Here is a 14721-nt window from a genome sequence, read left to right as displayed (position 1 = left end):
AGAGCTAGAAAATAGAAATTCACAAAGCAAATCCAAGCAAGGGGAAGGGGCCTCCGGGGTACTAGGAGCAGATCCCCTGAGGTGCCCAGATATTCAATAACCTTTACCTGATTGATGCAGCCAACCAGCTCATGCAACATAAATCCTTGCCATATGCTCCTCCTTGAGGTTTTGTAACAAGTTGCACCATCGTAGGTTCTTTTAAGTAGAGCAGTGTGGAAGTGGGGAGGGTGGAGAAAATTCATCACACAGGATCACACTCGAAGTGTTTGTCACTTTTTGAAAAACCACTTAGAGTAATGAGCAGATGCTTGGCATATTGTAAGTAGAAATCACTTAAAGCAAACCCACGAAGGGTGTTTTCTCTCACACTGCAGCTTTGTAGCTTTCCTGGCAGGCGTGCACCTTGTGCATTGGGGATTATTTTCCTACCGATTTCCAAGAGACTGCCTAGGTGAAAATCATAGAGTCCAATGTGTGGGTGTAGTGTCTTTTGAAACATGCTATTCTGGGGTGTGGGAGAAGAATGCTTTTCCAGAGAAAGTGCTATATTCTATAGGAAGAGGAAATATGTTTTAGATTCTTCCATGAGACCCACTGGGTATTAGGCTTTAATAAGCAAAAGCAAGGTAAGTCTAAGTGTTGTCCTAAGAGCATTTCCATATGGCTGCTAACAGCAGACTCTGCCAAGAATTTGGGTATTTGTTAGCAAACTGAATCTCAAACTGTGTCAGTTGAGTTAATGAATAATTTATGAAATTAAATGAAAACTCAGTGGTAGAGAAATGAAACTGTGCAGGATCCTGAATTAATTAGATTTTTTTACTCTCTTTTATCCCATTTTGTGGTTAAAAAAATGTATCATCAAAAAATAGATTCACATCAAGATTTATAAAATCAAAGATAATTTCTAAGGGTCCTCCAGAACTAAGTACTGTCAAGACCCTGATTTTAGCCCTGTAGTCCTGGCCTCATTGATAGTAGGGCTAATTGTGAGCAAGAAAATTTGGACAGAGGAATAATCAATCTCTACAGAGTCTCAGGGACTTCAGATTCCCCAGGCATCACAATGGGCAGAGCATTGCCTTGGACATGACTATGAATGGGTCCTGGCTAAATAAGAACTTGATTCACAGCTTGAGTGATGGATGAGGAATTGACCAGCAAGGCTTGAGTTATTTCGGTGAGACGTCCTTACAGGGCAACATATTCCTTTTGGAACTGTGTGTACCAGCAGACTCCTGGTGATGATTTAACCTCTGATCTCCTGTCTTTTTTGTGTTATCTTTGAAACCTACTGTGGTCTAACTTTTACTTCTAAGGTAGCACTTACAGTTAGCAACAATATTACGTATTGCCTACTCTGCTGGGTTTTTTTTCCTTTTATTTTACAGTTAAAAAAAATTTCAGAATATTACAGTGGTGCAAACGTTTTGGTTCCATAAGGTGCTACATTTTGGATTCATAATCTAATTTCTTACTCTGGCCTATAAAATACTGCATAATCTATGCCCTGCCTTCTTCTCTGACACAACAGATTAACATTCTCCACTTGTCCACTGAAATTTAGACACGTTGACCTTGTCATTGACGTTTAGATGCTTCAAACTCATTCCCATCTTGGGGGTTTTGCCCTCACTGTTGCTTTCTTGGAATTCTGGTCTCAGTCCTTTCCCCCCATCATTTATATCTCAGCGTGGAGGCCAGTGACTTAGGGAGGTTTCCTTGACAGCTGTCCCTGGGGCACTTTCACCCTCACCAAGTCACCCTTGCTTATTTTGTTTTCTTCAAAGAACTTACAAATATCCAAAATAATTTTTTACGTGTTTTTTCACTTGTCCCTCTCACTAAAGTAATAGCTCCTCAGAGAAGGACTCAATCCGATCCGACCCCAATCTGTTGTCTCCATTTCTGTTTCACCTTATTTATCAGGACTTACTAGTTTTTCCCCTTGTTCATCTGGCTACGTCGCTTGTTTAAACTATTAATGTTCCTTCTGAGGTCCAACGCATTTTATGCCAATATCTGCTTTAACACTCACTGGTTAACCGACTGCACTGTTGGTAAACACACTTCTTCCTCCAACTAACGTACAAGCAGAGGAAAATGTGGAATCTTGATGCTGCAGCACAATGATATTTTAATCTAAAATATTCCAATTAAAGCCACAAGGGACAGGCAGGGAGTATTATGTTGCCCCACTGCATCTTATCTTTCCTTTGGGACCTACATTCCTTCCTTTTGGGTACTTGCTTCACTTCCCATTTCATCCTTGGGATCCAAATGGGAGTAACCATCTCTGTACACGACCCTCTCTCTCATTGTGGTTCATGATGTGTTGAGGGATGGGTATCTAACCCAAGCTGAACCAACCAAACTGCCTTGCTCCCAGGCCACAGTGATGGTTTGAGAATACTTATTCTTTTTTTTTTTTTTGCAGTTTTTTTTGGCCAGGGCTGGGTTTGAACTCACTACCTCTGGCATATGGGGCCGACGCCCTATGCTTTTGAGCCACAGGCGCTGCCCAAGAATACTTATTCTTTAACAAGATATGTTTTAACTGGACATAGAAGAGAAGTCTTCTTTCTTTCTCGATCATGAAGATGAGTGCATGTGAGTTAGTACTATGGGCAGTCATAAAGATGAGTGCAGGTGAGTTAGTACTATGGGCAGCCTCTGATTTATGGAAAAGTCACTCTGAGATAATAAAACCAGCCGTCCATCTCCTCCTCCCTGCCACTCCTTGACTCCAGATGGAAGTGACCATGATAGATGGAGATTCTTGAGGGTACTTTGATCCCTGGCCCCAGACATCCTGAGACCATCCACATTTGTTTAATAATTGATTCCATTTTTTTGATACTCAGAGGTTCTAGCACTATTTTAGGCACTAAAATGCTGATTTTCTTGTTAGTGTGATACTGTTAACTCAATATTTTTCTAAATCCTGAATTTTGAATTATTTATCTTATAATGGGACCAGAGAGTCAGATGTTGCTTTACAATTTTGAATTGAATAGAGACACACGTATTTTTAGAAAGCAATTTTTAGATTCCTATAATCTTTAAGAAGAAAAAGAGGACAATCAACCAAGAAAAACTTCTGTTAGAAAAATCAATTCTCTGATTCACAATCTTTCTGAAGAACTGGAGTGAAAAATGGCATATTGAGATTGAAACTGGGGTGGTGCCCATAGCTCAGTGAGTGGGGTGCCAGCCACATACACCCAGGCTGGCAGGTTCAAACCCAGCCCAGACCAACTAAAACAACAATGACAACTGCAACAACAAGAACAAAATAGCCTGGCGTTGTGGCAGGCACCTGTAGTCCCAGTTACTTGGGAGGTGGAGGCCAGAGAGTCGCTTGGTCCCAGGAGTTTAAGGTTTCTGTGAGCTGTGACGCCACAGCACTCTACTGAGGGTGACAAAGTGAGACTCTGTCTGAAAAAAAAAAAAAAAAGAAATTGAAACTGGTAATCTGTAGTTTTACATCATGAACCGGAAAAATGTAAAGATGAACAACAAACATTTTCTTTGAAACTAAATCTGCGTTGATATCAATAAATTGTCCTTAAAAAATGTCCTCAAAGTTCTTCTTTAAATTATCAAGAAAAAGATGAGATTTTTTTTGAAGATAAAATAGCTGGAAAGAAATGGTTGAACTAGTGTAGATTCTGAAAGAGGTAGACACTTCTCAAAAATATACTTATTTGATACTATTTACTAGCTTATTTTGTAAGACTGAATTTTATAAATTATCCAAAGACATTTTAATTTATACATTTTATGATTAGTATAATTTCATATTTAAGGAGATGTTTATTTTAAATGGTACTTTATTAATTTTATTTTCTAATTTATATTAACATTACAAGGTATATTTAATAGTCATATTTATAAATTTATATTTTAGTTCATGTTATAATTTTTATATTGAAAATGGACAAAATATTTACTTTTACTGATTCTTTTATGAAATATGAACACTCTACAGTTTAATTTTATGATCCAATAACTTCCCCTTCTTTTCTTTAAGATGATTTTTGCCAGTTGTACTTCCAGATCCTTGCCTCATACACAATATACTTTATCTTTAAGGGAGGCAAATGGATCGTGAAAGAATAAAATCATATATTTTCAGATAGTATTGCAATAAGAATGTTTTTGAAATATCAAGTTTACAAAAGATGGAGACCTTTTATATTTGTATTAATCTTTTGTATTAACCTAGATGGAGCTGAAACACATTTTTCTTAGTAAAGTATCATAAGAATGGAAAAGCAAATATCCAATGTCCTCAGTATTAATATGAATTTTGGAAGACTGAATTTTATAAATTATCAAAAGACATTTTAATCTAATACATGCTCACACAAGAGAAAAACCCAGTTCAATTCAAGATGAGGGGAGAGAGAGGAGGGATGGGGAGAGGGGAGAAGGGAAGGGGATTGGGCACAATGTGGGGTACATGGCACCCCTCCTAGGGGCAAGACCCAACTACAGCAGGGACTATACCTAACAAATGCAAACACTGTAACTAATTCTTTGTAACTGCAAATGAACCTGAAGTTAAAAAAAAATACTGAGTTTACTAAAAACAAAAGAAAACAAAACTCAGAATTTATGCTCTGCTTCAAATGTTTCTATTTATGGGAATTTTACTGAATAAATCAGACACTGAGCTATCTAGCCAGCAAGAAACCTATGAAAGCCTGTCTGTCAAAATTTCTACTTAACAAAATAACTCAACTACATATCAAGTCAGAGAACCAACCAGGGTTGATAATAAAATGACAGGATTCCGAAAAAGATTTTTGAAATCAGATACCAAATGTTTAGTGAAAACATTCCAAGTTCCAAACAGCGTATTTAGAATTGCAAATAATTTATGTCATCCACGACCTAAGTCATTTATAAGACTAATTATCAAATCCTGAAGGTCGATACTGAGAGGATTTTCTTATAGCTGTAGGCACCATAGAACAGACCTTGTTCTTCTCCTGAAATGTGCACCATATTTAGGTGATTGGTGTTTGGAAATGCTTCTGACTTTCGTTTTTTCTTTTTTTAAGGGAGCAGCTGAAACACTGATATAAGTATGGGTCCCTATTAATAGACAACAAGTCGCTTGATGAGAGTGGGACAAGAATAGGCCCAATTATTTGTGATCTGACTGTTCTCCTGAGCTTTCAAAGGTTTAATTTTTTTCACAATGTCAGGATGTTTCAGAATTCTAGATCATTTCCATTCTCTCGTTTCAGCATTGGGGGGAATCCTACATTTGTACACGGGTCTTATGACCACACAGTTCCTCAAGAAGCAAATTTGAGTAAATCCTTTCATTTTTCTAGGCACAGAGAAACGGGGCCTTGCTGAGAGCCCTATGATTAGAACAGGGTTCTCACCAATCCAAGTGACTTTACCCCTAGGGGACATTGAAATTCCATAGACATTTTTGATTGCTAATCCAGGGGATGGCAGAGTCCCACTAGCCACTGGTGGGTAGAAAGCAGGGATAATACTAACCATCCTGGAGCAGCAGAGAGCCCCACGTAGCAAATAATTATCTGATATAAAGTATCTGTGGTACCCAGGACAGGAAACCCTGAGTTAGGGACCCCACCCCGGGCTCTTCCTCTAGCCATTCCTCACCCCTTGGGGTAAGGAGTCTATTGGCCAAGAAGTTCCACCACCGTGGAGCCTGGTCCCTATTCCAGAGCAAGGCTTTCCAAGTGTGGTCCCAGCCCAGTGTCATCATCCCCTGCCATCTTGGTAGAGAGGAACATTTTGGGCTCCATCTTGGACTTACTGAATCAGGGAATCTGGGGACAGAGCCAATAATCTTTTATGACAGGTGATAATAATCCTCCAGGTGGTCCTGACAAATGCTGGGGTTTGGAAACCTCTGCTCCAAGGACTCCCAGAATTCCATATGTGAATCTAACATTTATGTTTGCCAAGATAGGAGGCTGGAAAACATTTTCTTTAACAGCTTGTTAATGTGACCTAGAAGAACATCACAGTACACAGACGCTGGGTGGCACGTGGGCCTCCATTTGCACCCTTGCTCTGGCTGCTGGTGGGGCAGTGTTTAAATGTCTTTCTCAGTAATGACTCCATAAATTGCTATGGAAGCATTCTGAGTGTGTCTTCCCTGCACAGACTCTGCTGGGATGCAGGGACTTGATGCTTAATTTCGGCAAAATGCCTTTTTGCTCTTTTGCCTTCTACACAAGAGGATTCTCCTAATTTTTCCTCTTGATATATGTGGGGAAAATAGCCAGGTTAAGTATTTAAATTAGAAGCAAATATCCATGATCAAACAAAATTTGAGCAGTTATTAATTTTTACATACCTTTTACACACAGTATGATTTTACATTAGTAGATATAGCTTAAAAAATTGAAAAGTACAGACACATATTCCTTGCATGTGTGTGTATTAGCATTACTCCTTAAAAGAAAAGGTCCTAATATTAATCAAAAATTTAAATTTTGATTAAATAATTTTATGTCTAGGAATATACTACCGTGTTTCCCCGAAAAATGAGACCTACCCCAAAAATAAGCCCTAGCAGGATTTCCATGCATTTGTTAAATATAAGCCCTACCCCGATAATAAGACCTAATGATGGGTGTGGCGTATCTGCATAGCCATGCCATGCATTTTGGCGTGGTAGAGACATCCCCTGAAAATTAGCCCTAGTGTGTCTTCTTGAGAAAAAATAAATATAAGACAGTGTCTTATTTTGGGGGAAACACAGTATAAATCATGACCTTGTACACGTAGGTGAAAGTGAATATGTGGAGTGCTATTTGTTATAACCCAAAATAGGAAACAGCCACGCACACGTCAGTAGTGGTTAGGTAAGTGTCTGAATATCCATGTAACAGTGCGTAGCTATTTAAACAAGGTGGAAGGCTGTTAGTGAGGGAGGGCCAGGTAGAGCTCATAGTGCAGGAAGTGTGCCCTCCACACTGGGCCACAGGTATTGAATTGCCAACTCTGCTGTATCCTTGCTGTATGACTTTGAGCAAGTTACTTCTCTCTTTGTTTCAATTTTTTTCCATCTCTAATAATAATAAAGCCTATTCACAGTTTTTGAGAGGATTAAGTAAAAATGAAACAAGTTAGTATTTTAGTGCTTGGAATACAGAAAGCAGTTAACACATGTTAACTATTACAGTGGAAGGGGCTTTGAAGATAAATTGCTAAATGAAAACATCAACACCACACGGAACAATGGGTATAGTTGAAAAGAGGAGGGTGTGTACCAATGAATTATATAAAAGACTTGGCAAGGGTGCTCAAACACTATTTGCAGTGGCCCTCTATGCATCTGGGATGGAAAGAAGATAATTTTTTCATTTTATAACTTTTGTTATTTTCTGGCATGTTACAAGTATTGCTTTATAATTTTAAAAATTATTTTTAAAATAATTAAATTTTGTTACTTCAAAATATTAAGGGAGGACAAACGCTTTTGTTACGTGGTTCCCTTGTATAATGTTGAGTCAGGGCTGTTAGTGTTCCTATCACCGGAATCGTGTCCATTGTACCTGACAGATAAGTTTTTGCCTAATACCCGTCTCCCACCCTTCCCCCTTCTCGGTTTCCAATGCCCTTTGCATCTCTTTGTGCCTACACATGGCCATTGTTTAGTACCAGTTATTAACAGGTACGTGATTCCATTCCTGAGATACTTCACTTAGGATAAGAGTCTCCAGTTCCATCCAAGTTGCTGCAAAAGACATTATTTCATTCCTTTTTACAGCTGAGTAGTATTCTCCGGTGTGTCTAATATACACAGACACCACATTTTATTTACTCATGAATTGATGGGCTCTGGGCACTGAGGTTGATTCTACATCTTGATAATTGTGAGTTGTGCTGTGATAAATACTCGAGTATGCTCTGGCCTTAGAGGTGGATCAGTGGAGGTCTGCAGCAGTGCAGGAGCTGCGTGGGCTGTGCTGTGGGGCCCAGCAGCAGCTCAGGAGCTACACTGACTGGGCCAGGTGGTAGCATGGGTGTTGGGGGGGTGGGGCACAGCGCTGGGCCTCTGGGCACTTGGGATGCCCGTCCCTGCCTGGTGCTGCTGAGGCCGTTACCAAAGGGCTTCTCAGAGGGCATTGGTAGAACCAGTTCTGTTCAAATACCCCATGGGGAGAGGGATGATTGCTTCCCGGTCACAGAGCAGGTGGAGCATCTGCTCTCCCTGCTTCCTCCCAGGCCTGGCCAGGGCGATGTGGAGGTGGCTGTAGCAGGGTACACCCCAAGTGGATCAGGAGCTCTGAGCCTAAGAGCTCAGAGTGGCATTAGTTCCAGTGACCTGGGAACAGACACTGCTGTGTCTCTGCTGCACCTGTGCTCTGGTTTACTGTTGCTGCACAGACGCCAAGCAGCCTCCTGATCAGTACAGTGACCTGCACTGGCAGCTGTGGGGTGGCCCTCATAGCTCAGGCCACAGGGGGGTCAGGATCATGGAGTTCTGAGTTCTCTCCTCCATCATTCCTCTTGTGAGGACGCCTCTCCCAGGTACCTTCTGAGCTTGCCAAGTGGATCCTCTTCATCCCTCAGAGTGCTCCCTATTGCTTCTCTGATGATTCAAAATGCTGTCTCCAGGAGGTTCATCTGTAGATGGGCATCCAGCTGCAACATTCTCTCCTCTCTGTGAGGGTGGTGTGAGCAGACTGCCTCTGGTCTGCCATCTGGCCAGTTCAGCCAAGAAGCCATTATCTGATGCTGGCCAGGTACAGTGGCTCGTGCCTATAATCCCAGCACTGTGAAAGGCAGAGCCAGGAGGGTGGCTTGAGGCTAGGAGTTCAAGACTAGCTTGAGCAACACAGCGTGACACCATCTTACAAAGAGCAAATTCAGCTTCCTTCACTTTTTTGTTCTATTCAGGCCCCTTTTCACATTTTTTTTAAATGATAAAAACCCCATGTACCTGATGAGCTGAATATTTAAGATACAGAAGGAACTCAAACTACTTAATATCAAAAAAGCAAATAACCTGATTCAAAAATGGACTAAGGACCTGAATAGGCTTTTCTCAAAAGAAGACATAGAAATGGCCAACAGGTGTGAGATAAGGTGCTCAACTCACTAATCATCAGGCAAATACAATTAAAGTCACAATGAAATATCATCTCACACTTGTTACAATGGTTAGTATCGAAAAGACAAAACATATAAAAAACGTTGGTGAAGATGTGGAGAAAGGGAACCTTGTATGTTGTCGGCACGTTGATTGGTACGGCCATTATGAAAAACCATATGGAAGTTCCTCAGAAATCTAAAAATGGAACTATCATACGATCCAGCTATCCCACTTCTGGACATATATCAAAAGGAAATGAAATCAGTTTGTTAATGTGGTATCTACACTCCCATATTCATAACAGCCAAGATAAGAAAACAGCCTAAGTGTCTGTTGTCAAATGAATGGATAAAAAAAAGATGTGTGTATGTATTTATGTAAACACACATACAACATTCAATAGAATAGTATTCGCCTGTAAGAAAAAAGGAAATTCTTCCACTTGAGACAACCTGGGTTAACTTAGAGACATTAAGTGGATTATAGACATTACATTAAGTGAAGTAAGCTAGGCCCAGAAGGACAAGCACCACATAATCCCACTTACGTGGGGGATCTTGAAAGTCAAGTCGTAAGAGCAGTAGAGTTAGTTGCCAGGAACTGGGCAGTGGGGAAAAATGTGTTGGTCAAAGGGTACAAAGGTTCGGTAATGTGGGTGAATAAGGTCTGGAGATGTCATGTACAACCTAGCATGGTTAATAATACTGCACCGTGTGCTGGAAATCTGCTCAGATTCTTGGTCTTAAGTGTTTTTACGGAACATATAGACACACAAAGGTTAACTGTGTGTGATGAGAGCTAAGTTAATTGGTTTGAGTGTGGTAACCATCTCACATCTGCCAAATACAGCACGTGGTACACCTTAACTAGACACGATTTTTATTTGGCAAGTATTCCTCACTAAAGCTGGAACCAAAAGGAGTAAGAAAAACTGAAGTCGGGCAGATGCTCAGATTCCATGCGGCGGCAGAAACACAGCCATATGGATTCACGGATTTTCCAAATGGGCCATACGGTGACATTTCTAGTACGAAGAGATTTATTTTTGTGTTTGAGAGGCTTGCTCGTGTTGTAAGAATTCCACGAAAAACCAATGTTTTTAATGACACGCCCCTCTCCTTGAGGATGAGTTTCTTCAATTTTCCACTTAATAAATTCTAGCTAAATTGTCTTTTTTCTTGGAAGCTAATGAATGAAACCCAAAAGCGTCCCATGTGCGATTCTCCATGGAACCCTTCCCTGGGGTGAGTGGAGGGGCTTTGTGAGTTCGAAGGCTTCAGGTTCTTTTTTTTTTTTTTTTTTTTAGCAGTTTTTGGCTGGGGCTGGGTTTGAACCTACCACCTCCGGCATGTGGGGTTGGTTCCTTACTTCTTTGAGCCACAGGCGCTGCCCAAGGCTTCAGGTTCTTTGCAATGATTTTTGTATCCGGCAACAGCGCTAATCCTATGCTAAACTATACTTCGCATGCAAGCCCCTTGTGGCCCTGGGGAATGCCTTGATTAAACAAGAAAATCAAAACTTGATCTTCCTGTGGCTTTTGCCAAAGGTTCAAGGTTGTGTTGCAGAAAGGAATTCTCAGGATACAGACATAAGAAGAAGCACCCTGGCTGGTATGTGTGGCCTCTGACTTTTACTCTTTCCACGCACACACAAGCACTTCTGGAGACTTTCATTTGGGTCAAGGAGAAGGAAGATGCTTATTTTGTAGTAGGTGTGGTAATACCTTCAGAAACCTAACAGTCCGTCCACTTTCTCAGTAAATGTAGATCTTGTGCAACACTTCTTGCAGTCTGACCAGAACTTATGAAACTTGTCTTAAAATCAAATATTTTATTATTAAACACTGGTATTTTCTGGCTTTTGTTTTTTAAAGGTCTCCCTGTAGGGCCCTGGCTAGAATGCAGTGGTATCTTCAAAGCTGCAGCTCAAAATCCTGGTTAAGCAATTCCCCTGCCTCCGCCTCCTGCGTAGCTGGGACCACAGGCACCGGCTACCACACCTGGCTAGTTTTTCTATTTTACGTAGAGATGGGGTGTTGCTCTTCCTCAGGCTTTTCTCAAACTCCTGTCCTCGAGCAGTGCTCCTGCCTCAGCCTCCCAGAGTGCTGGGATTGCAGGTGTGTCGATTCTGGTTTTAATCTCTGCTTCTTTTCTTTTCATCAGGTATTCTCTTTAGCAGGTTCTTCTTTGTCTTTTTAAAAGTATCAGAGTCCAGGGAGGTTTTTGTTCTTTTCACTTTCTACCATGTGGCTACAATAGTTTAACAATTAATAATCAGGAGAAATGATAATTTTTCTCTCAATGCCCCTGATTCTAACTTTTCTTCTCTTCCTCTCACCCTTCCTTTTTTTTTTTTCTTTTTTGAAAAAAAAAATGACATCCAATTATTAAAAAAAGTCACAGCAGACAGACCTGGTGCTCCCAGAGCTTCAGTATTTCCAAGTCCCTCTGGACCCTCAAAGATATTTGGCATTCTTCAAAGTTAGCTTTTATGTGTTTGTCTGAACTCCACCGGGAATAATCCCACATACACATCACTGCCCACATCGTTTTCTTCATAGTCAAGTGCACCTGCCACCCCCCAACTTTCACCAAAGGAGCTTAACTCGTATTTAAAAAGAAATGTGGAGGATTTCTATCTGATTTCAATTCTCTCAAGTTCCTGCTTTCTCCCTCTCCACCTCCAGCAAAGTGCTTGGTTCCTTCTCCCTCATTACTTCCAGTTTCAGAAGACGCCCTCCTTCCTCCAGTCTAAAATGAACCCCTCTAACTCTTCTACCCTTGGAAGTGTCGGGTAACTATGTTTTTATTTATATTAAAAATCCAAAAGGCTTTCAAATGTGGGTCACCTGAGGTAAGCACCAATCATTTCATGAAAGATAAAATATTTATAGAAAACCTTTAATACTTCAAAGCCTACATTTTAAAATCTTGGATACAGTGTAATCATATTTATTTGAATGATTGAAGGAGAGAACTCCACAGGAAAGTATTGGTAGAGGTTGAGTGAGAATATAGGTAAAGAACAAATGATGTTGTCTAACTTCTGTCTCTTTTTTCCAAGGCTTCCTTAATTTTTAGTGCATAACAATTTTTGCTTTAGGTAAATTTAATGATTATACTCAGAAAAGCTGCTTAGATGCATAAAGATTTTGCAATATGTGACCAAGTTCCAGTTACAAGGTTTATGTTGTCTAAACAGACACAAAATGGCCATTGATTCTCCTTGTTTATTTTAAAGTATTGCTGTATTACATGATTACAGTGGGCAAGAAAAGAAGAAAAAAAAAACAATTCTAGTTAGATATATTTTATTCTACTTCTGATCTCTGCTTAGTTATTCTTGTGTCCAGGTGCTGGAACTTTTACATTGTGTTAGAATTCTAACACCTCATGAAGTTCAAATATATGACAGCAGCAAGACTCAAACAGCTGTAACAATTTGGATCTTTATTACCTTTGTATACTTTTAGTAATTTTCTCTCTTGCTTATCAGAGTCCATGCCAAAACTGTACTAATCCAAATTTTCTTGGAAAGTTGACTTAATGTTTCATTTTTAGAAAAGGCAATGATGCTATATATGATGGTGCCTGTTCCCCGTTCAAAGATCACTGAGCTTTGAATATTCGTCTTGTCTTTTCCTTATATCAGGGAACCGTCTGAGACCAAACTGTTGCAGCTGCAGGAGAATGAGCAGCGGTGGCTGACACTACACCCCCTCTGGCAGAGCCTCCCAGGGACCACACTGCACAGACTGCTTGTAAACGGGTAACAGTCCTTTCATCAGAGCTCTGTACAGTTGGATTACAGACCAAGAGTTTATTATAATCAGAGTTTCTTCCGTTTTTCCTTTTTAAACTTAAAATGGTCCAAATTTGGCCAGGCATTGTGGCTCATGCCTGCAAACTTAGTACTTTGGGAGGCAGAAGCGGGTAGATTGTTTGAACTCAGGAGTTCGAGACCATCCTCAGTAAGAGTGAGACCCCATCTCTACTAAGGTCTTGGTGTGGTGGTGGGAGCCTGTAGTCCCATCTATTCAGGAGACTGAGGTAAGAGGATCACTTGAGCCCAAGAGTTTGAGGTTGCTGTGAGATGTGACACCAAGGCACTCAATTCAGGGCAACAGAGTGAGATTGTCTCAAAAAAATAAAATTAAATTAAGTTAAAAAAGGAAAGAAAAAGAAAAAGATGACCTAAATTTGTCATATCAATAAAAAGCCTCCATAGACTGGCTATTGGCCTTCACATTCAACATCTGCCAGTGGCTATTCACTATCCCATCCTTGACGTCGCTTGTTGGGGTGCGATTTGCCAGGTCTCCACTCCGGCTTATCTGTTGTCCAGACACGGACTGCGATGTTATCTTGCTGGGGAACAATTATTCTCAGGTGCCTGAGGGCTATTTGCCTTAGCAGAAGGGAGAGAGAGAGAAACAGTCTTAGTAAGAAAGGAAATCTTAGCAGTCTTCATAGCGAGACGCTGGGCAGATACCCTACGAGCAGAGAAGTGAAAGAGCCAGAGTGAGTGAGTTCGGGAGAGAATGGCACGCAGGCTCCCGACTGGCCTCTCCTGCAGCTTCTTATAGACGTGATCCTGTGGCTACTTGCACCACAGGTATAGAGACTGCCAAGCACTGGTGTTCTCGTCTCTCGAGCTCTCGTATTAAGGGGAGGCGAATCCCTTCCCCATGTCTCATTACCAAGGTGTTTTATTACCGAGATGTTATATCGCAGGTGTTTCTTTCTTTCTTTTTTTTTTTCAGTTTTTTGGCCGGGGCTGGGTTTGAACCCACCACCTCCGGCATATGGGGCCAGTGCCCTACTCCTTTGAGCACAGGCACCGCCCCCACAGGTGTTTCTTATAGTTACAGAGTGTTCTGAGGTTTGCTCTCTCTCCTTCCCATGAAGCTAGATGGTCTGCTACAAACTGATTTTATTTCTAGACAAAGTTTTTTTCTTTTTAAATTATGATTACAGAAAGTATTCTGGAGGTAGGGGAGAAACTTGGGTTCTAATTTGGAGGATTTTTTTCGTATCCTGTTTGAAACAAACTCATGTCTGTATTCCCTACGTGTCACCTGAGACTAGCTAACAGAGGGAACTGAACAGCAACTAATAAACCTTGGGTGCCCTGAGAATACAATAGGCAAAAAAGTGAAATGATAATCAACTAGCTTTGAAAGCACACTTCAGCTTTCCCTAAAAACATCATAGTGTTTTAAACAGGGTTGACACCCTTGGGATGGGGTATAAGAAAAAGAGAAATTCAGGTTAATTCCCTTAGGAATCGACTTGTGAACTATGGATAATTATTAAAATTTAAAATATTTATATAATTTGCTCAAACTTCACAGCCCACATGTGGGAAGTGATAGTGTTTGAACTCAAACTGAGTTTACCTGACTCCAAAGCTTGTAAGAAGCGCCATCACCTTTTAAGAATTTTAAGGGGGGGGGTGCTGTGGTGCCTGCAGCCCAGTGGGTAGGGCACCAGCCTCATATATCAAGGGTGGTGGGTTCAAACCCAGCCCCCGTCAGGTAAAACAGCAGTGGCAACTGAAACAAACAAAAAAAATAGCTGGGCATTGTGGTGGGTACCTGTGGTCCCAGCTACTTGGGA

General features: G+C 40.8%; 1 protein-coding gene across 2 annotated transcripts in view; it reads left to right on the top strand.

The window, feature by feature from the left end:
* Positions 1–14721, top strand: part of CORIN (corin, serine peptidase) — a 257752-nt gene that overhangs the window by 218680 nt on the left and 24351 nt on the right. The window contains exon 17 of one of the 2 annotated variants that reach the window (XM_012808096.2): positions 12755–12871. In XM_012808096.2, coding sequence (XP_012663550.1) covers positions 12755–12871 — 117 coding nt within the window. Of the gene's footprint in view, positions 1–12754; positions 12872–14721 lie in introns of those variants that run through there. The other variant, XM_012808095.2, reaches the window with a different exon arrangement.

The sequence above is a fragment of the Otolemur garnettii genome, unplaced genomic scaffold (genome assembly GCF_000181295.1).
Source record: "Otolemur garnettii isolate 467f Iridium unplaced genomic scaffold, OtoGar3 scaffold00083, whole genome shotgun sequence".
In the NCBI taxonomy this organism is placed as follows: domain Eukaryota; kingdom Metazoa; phylum Chordata; class Mammalia; order Primates; family Galagidae; genus Otolemur; species Otolemur garnettii.
Note: the sequence above shows the minus strand (reverse complement) of the source record. Positions and strands in the feature narration are given on the sequence as shown.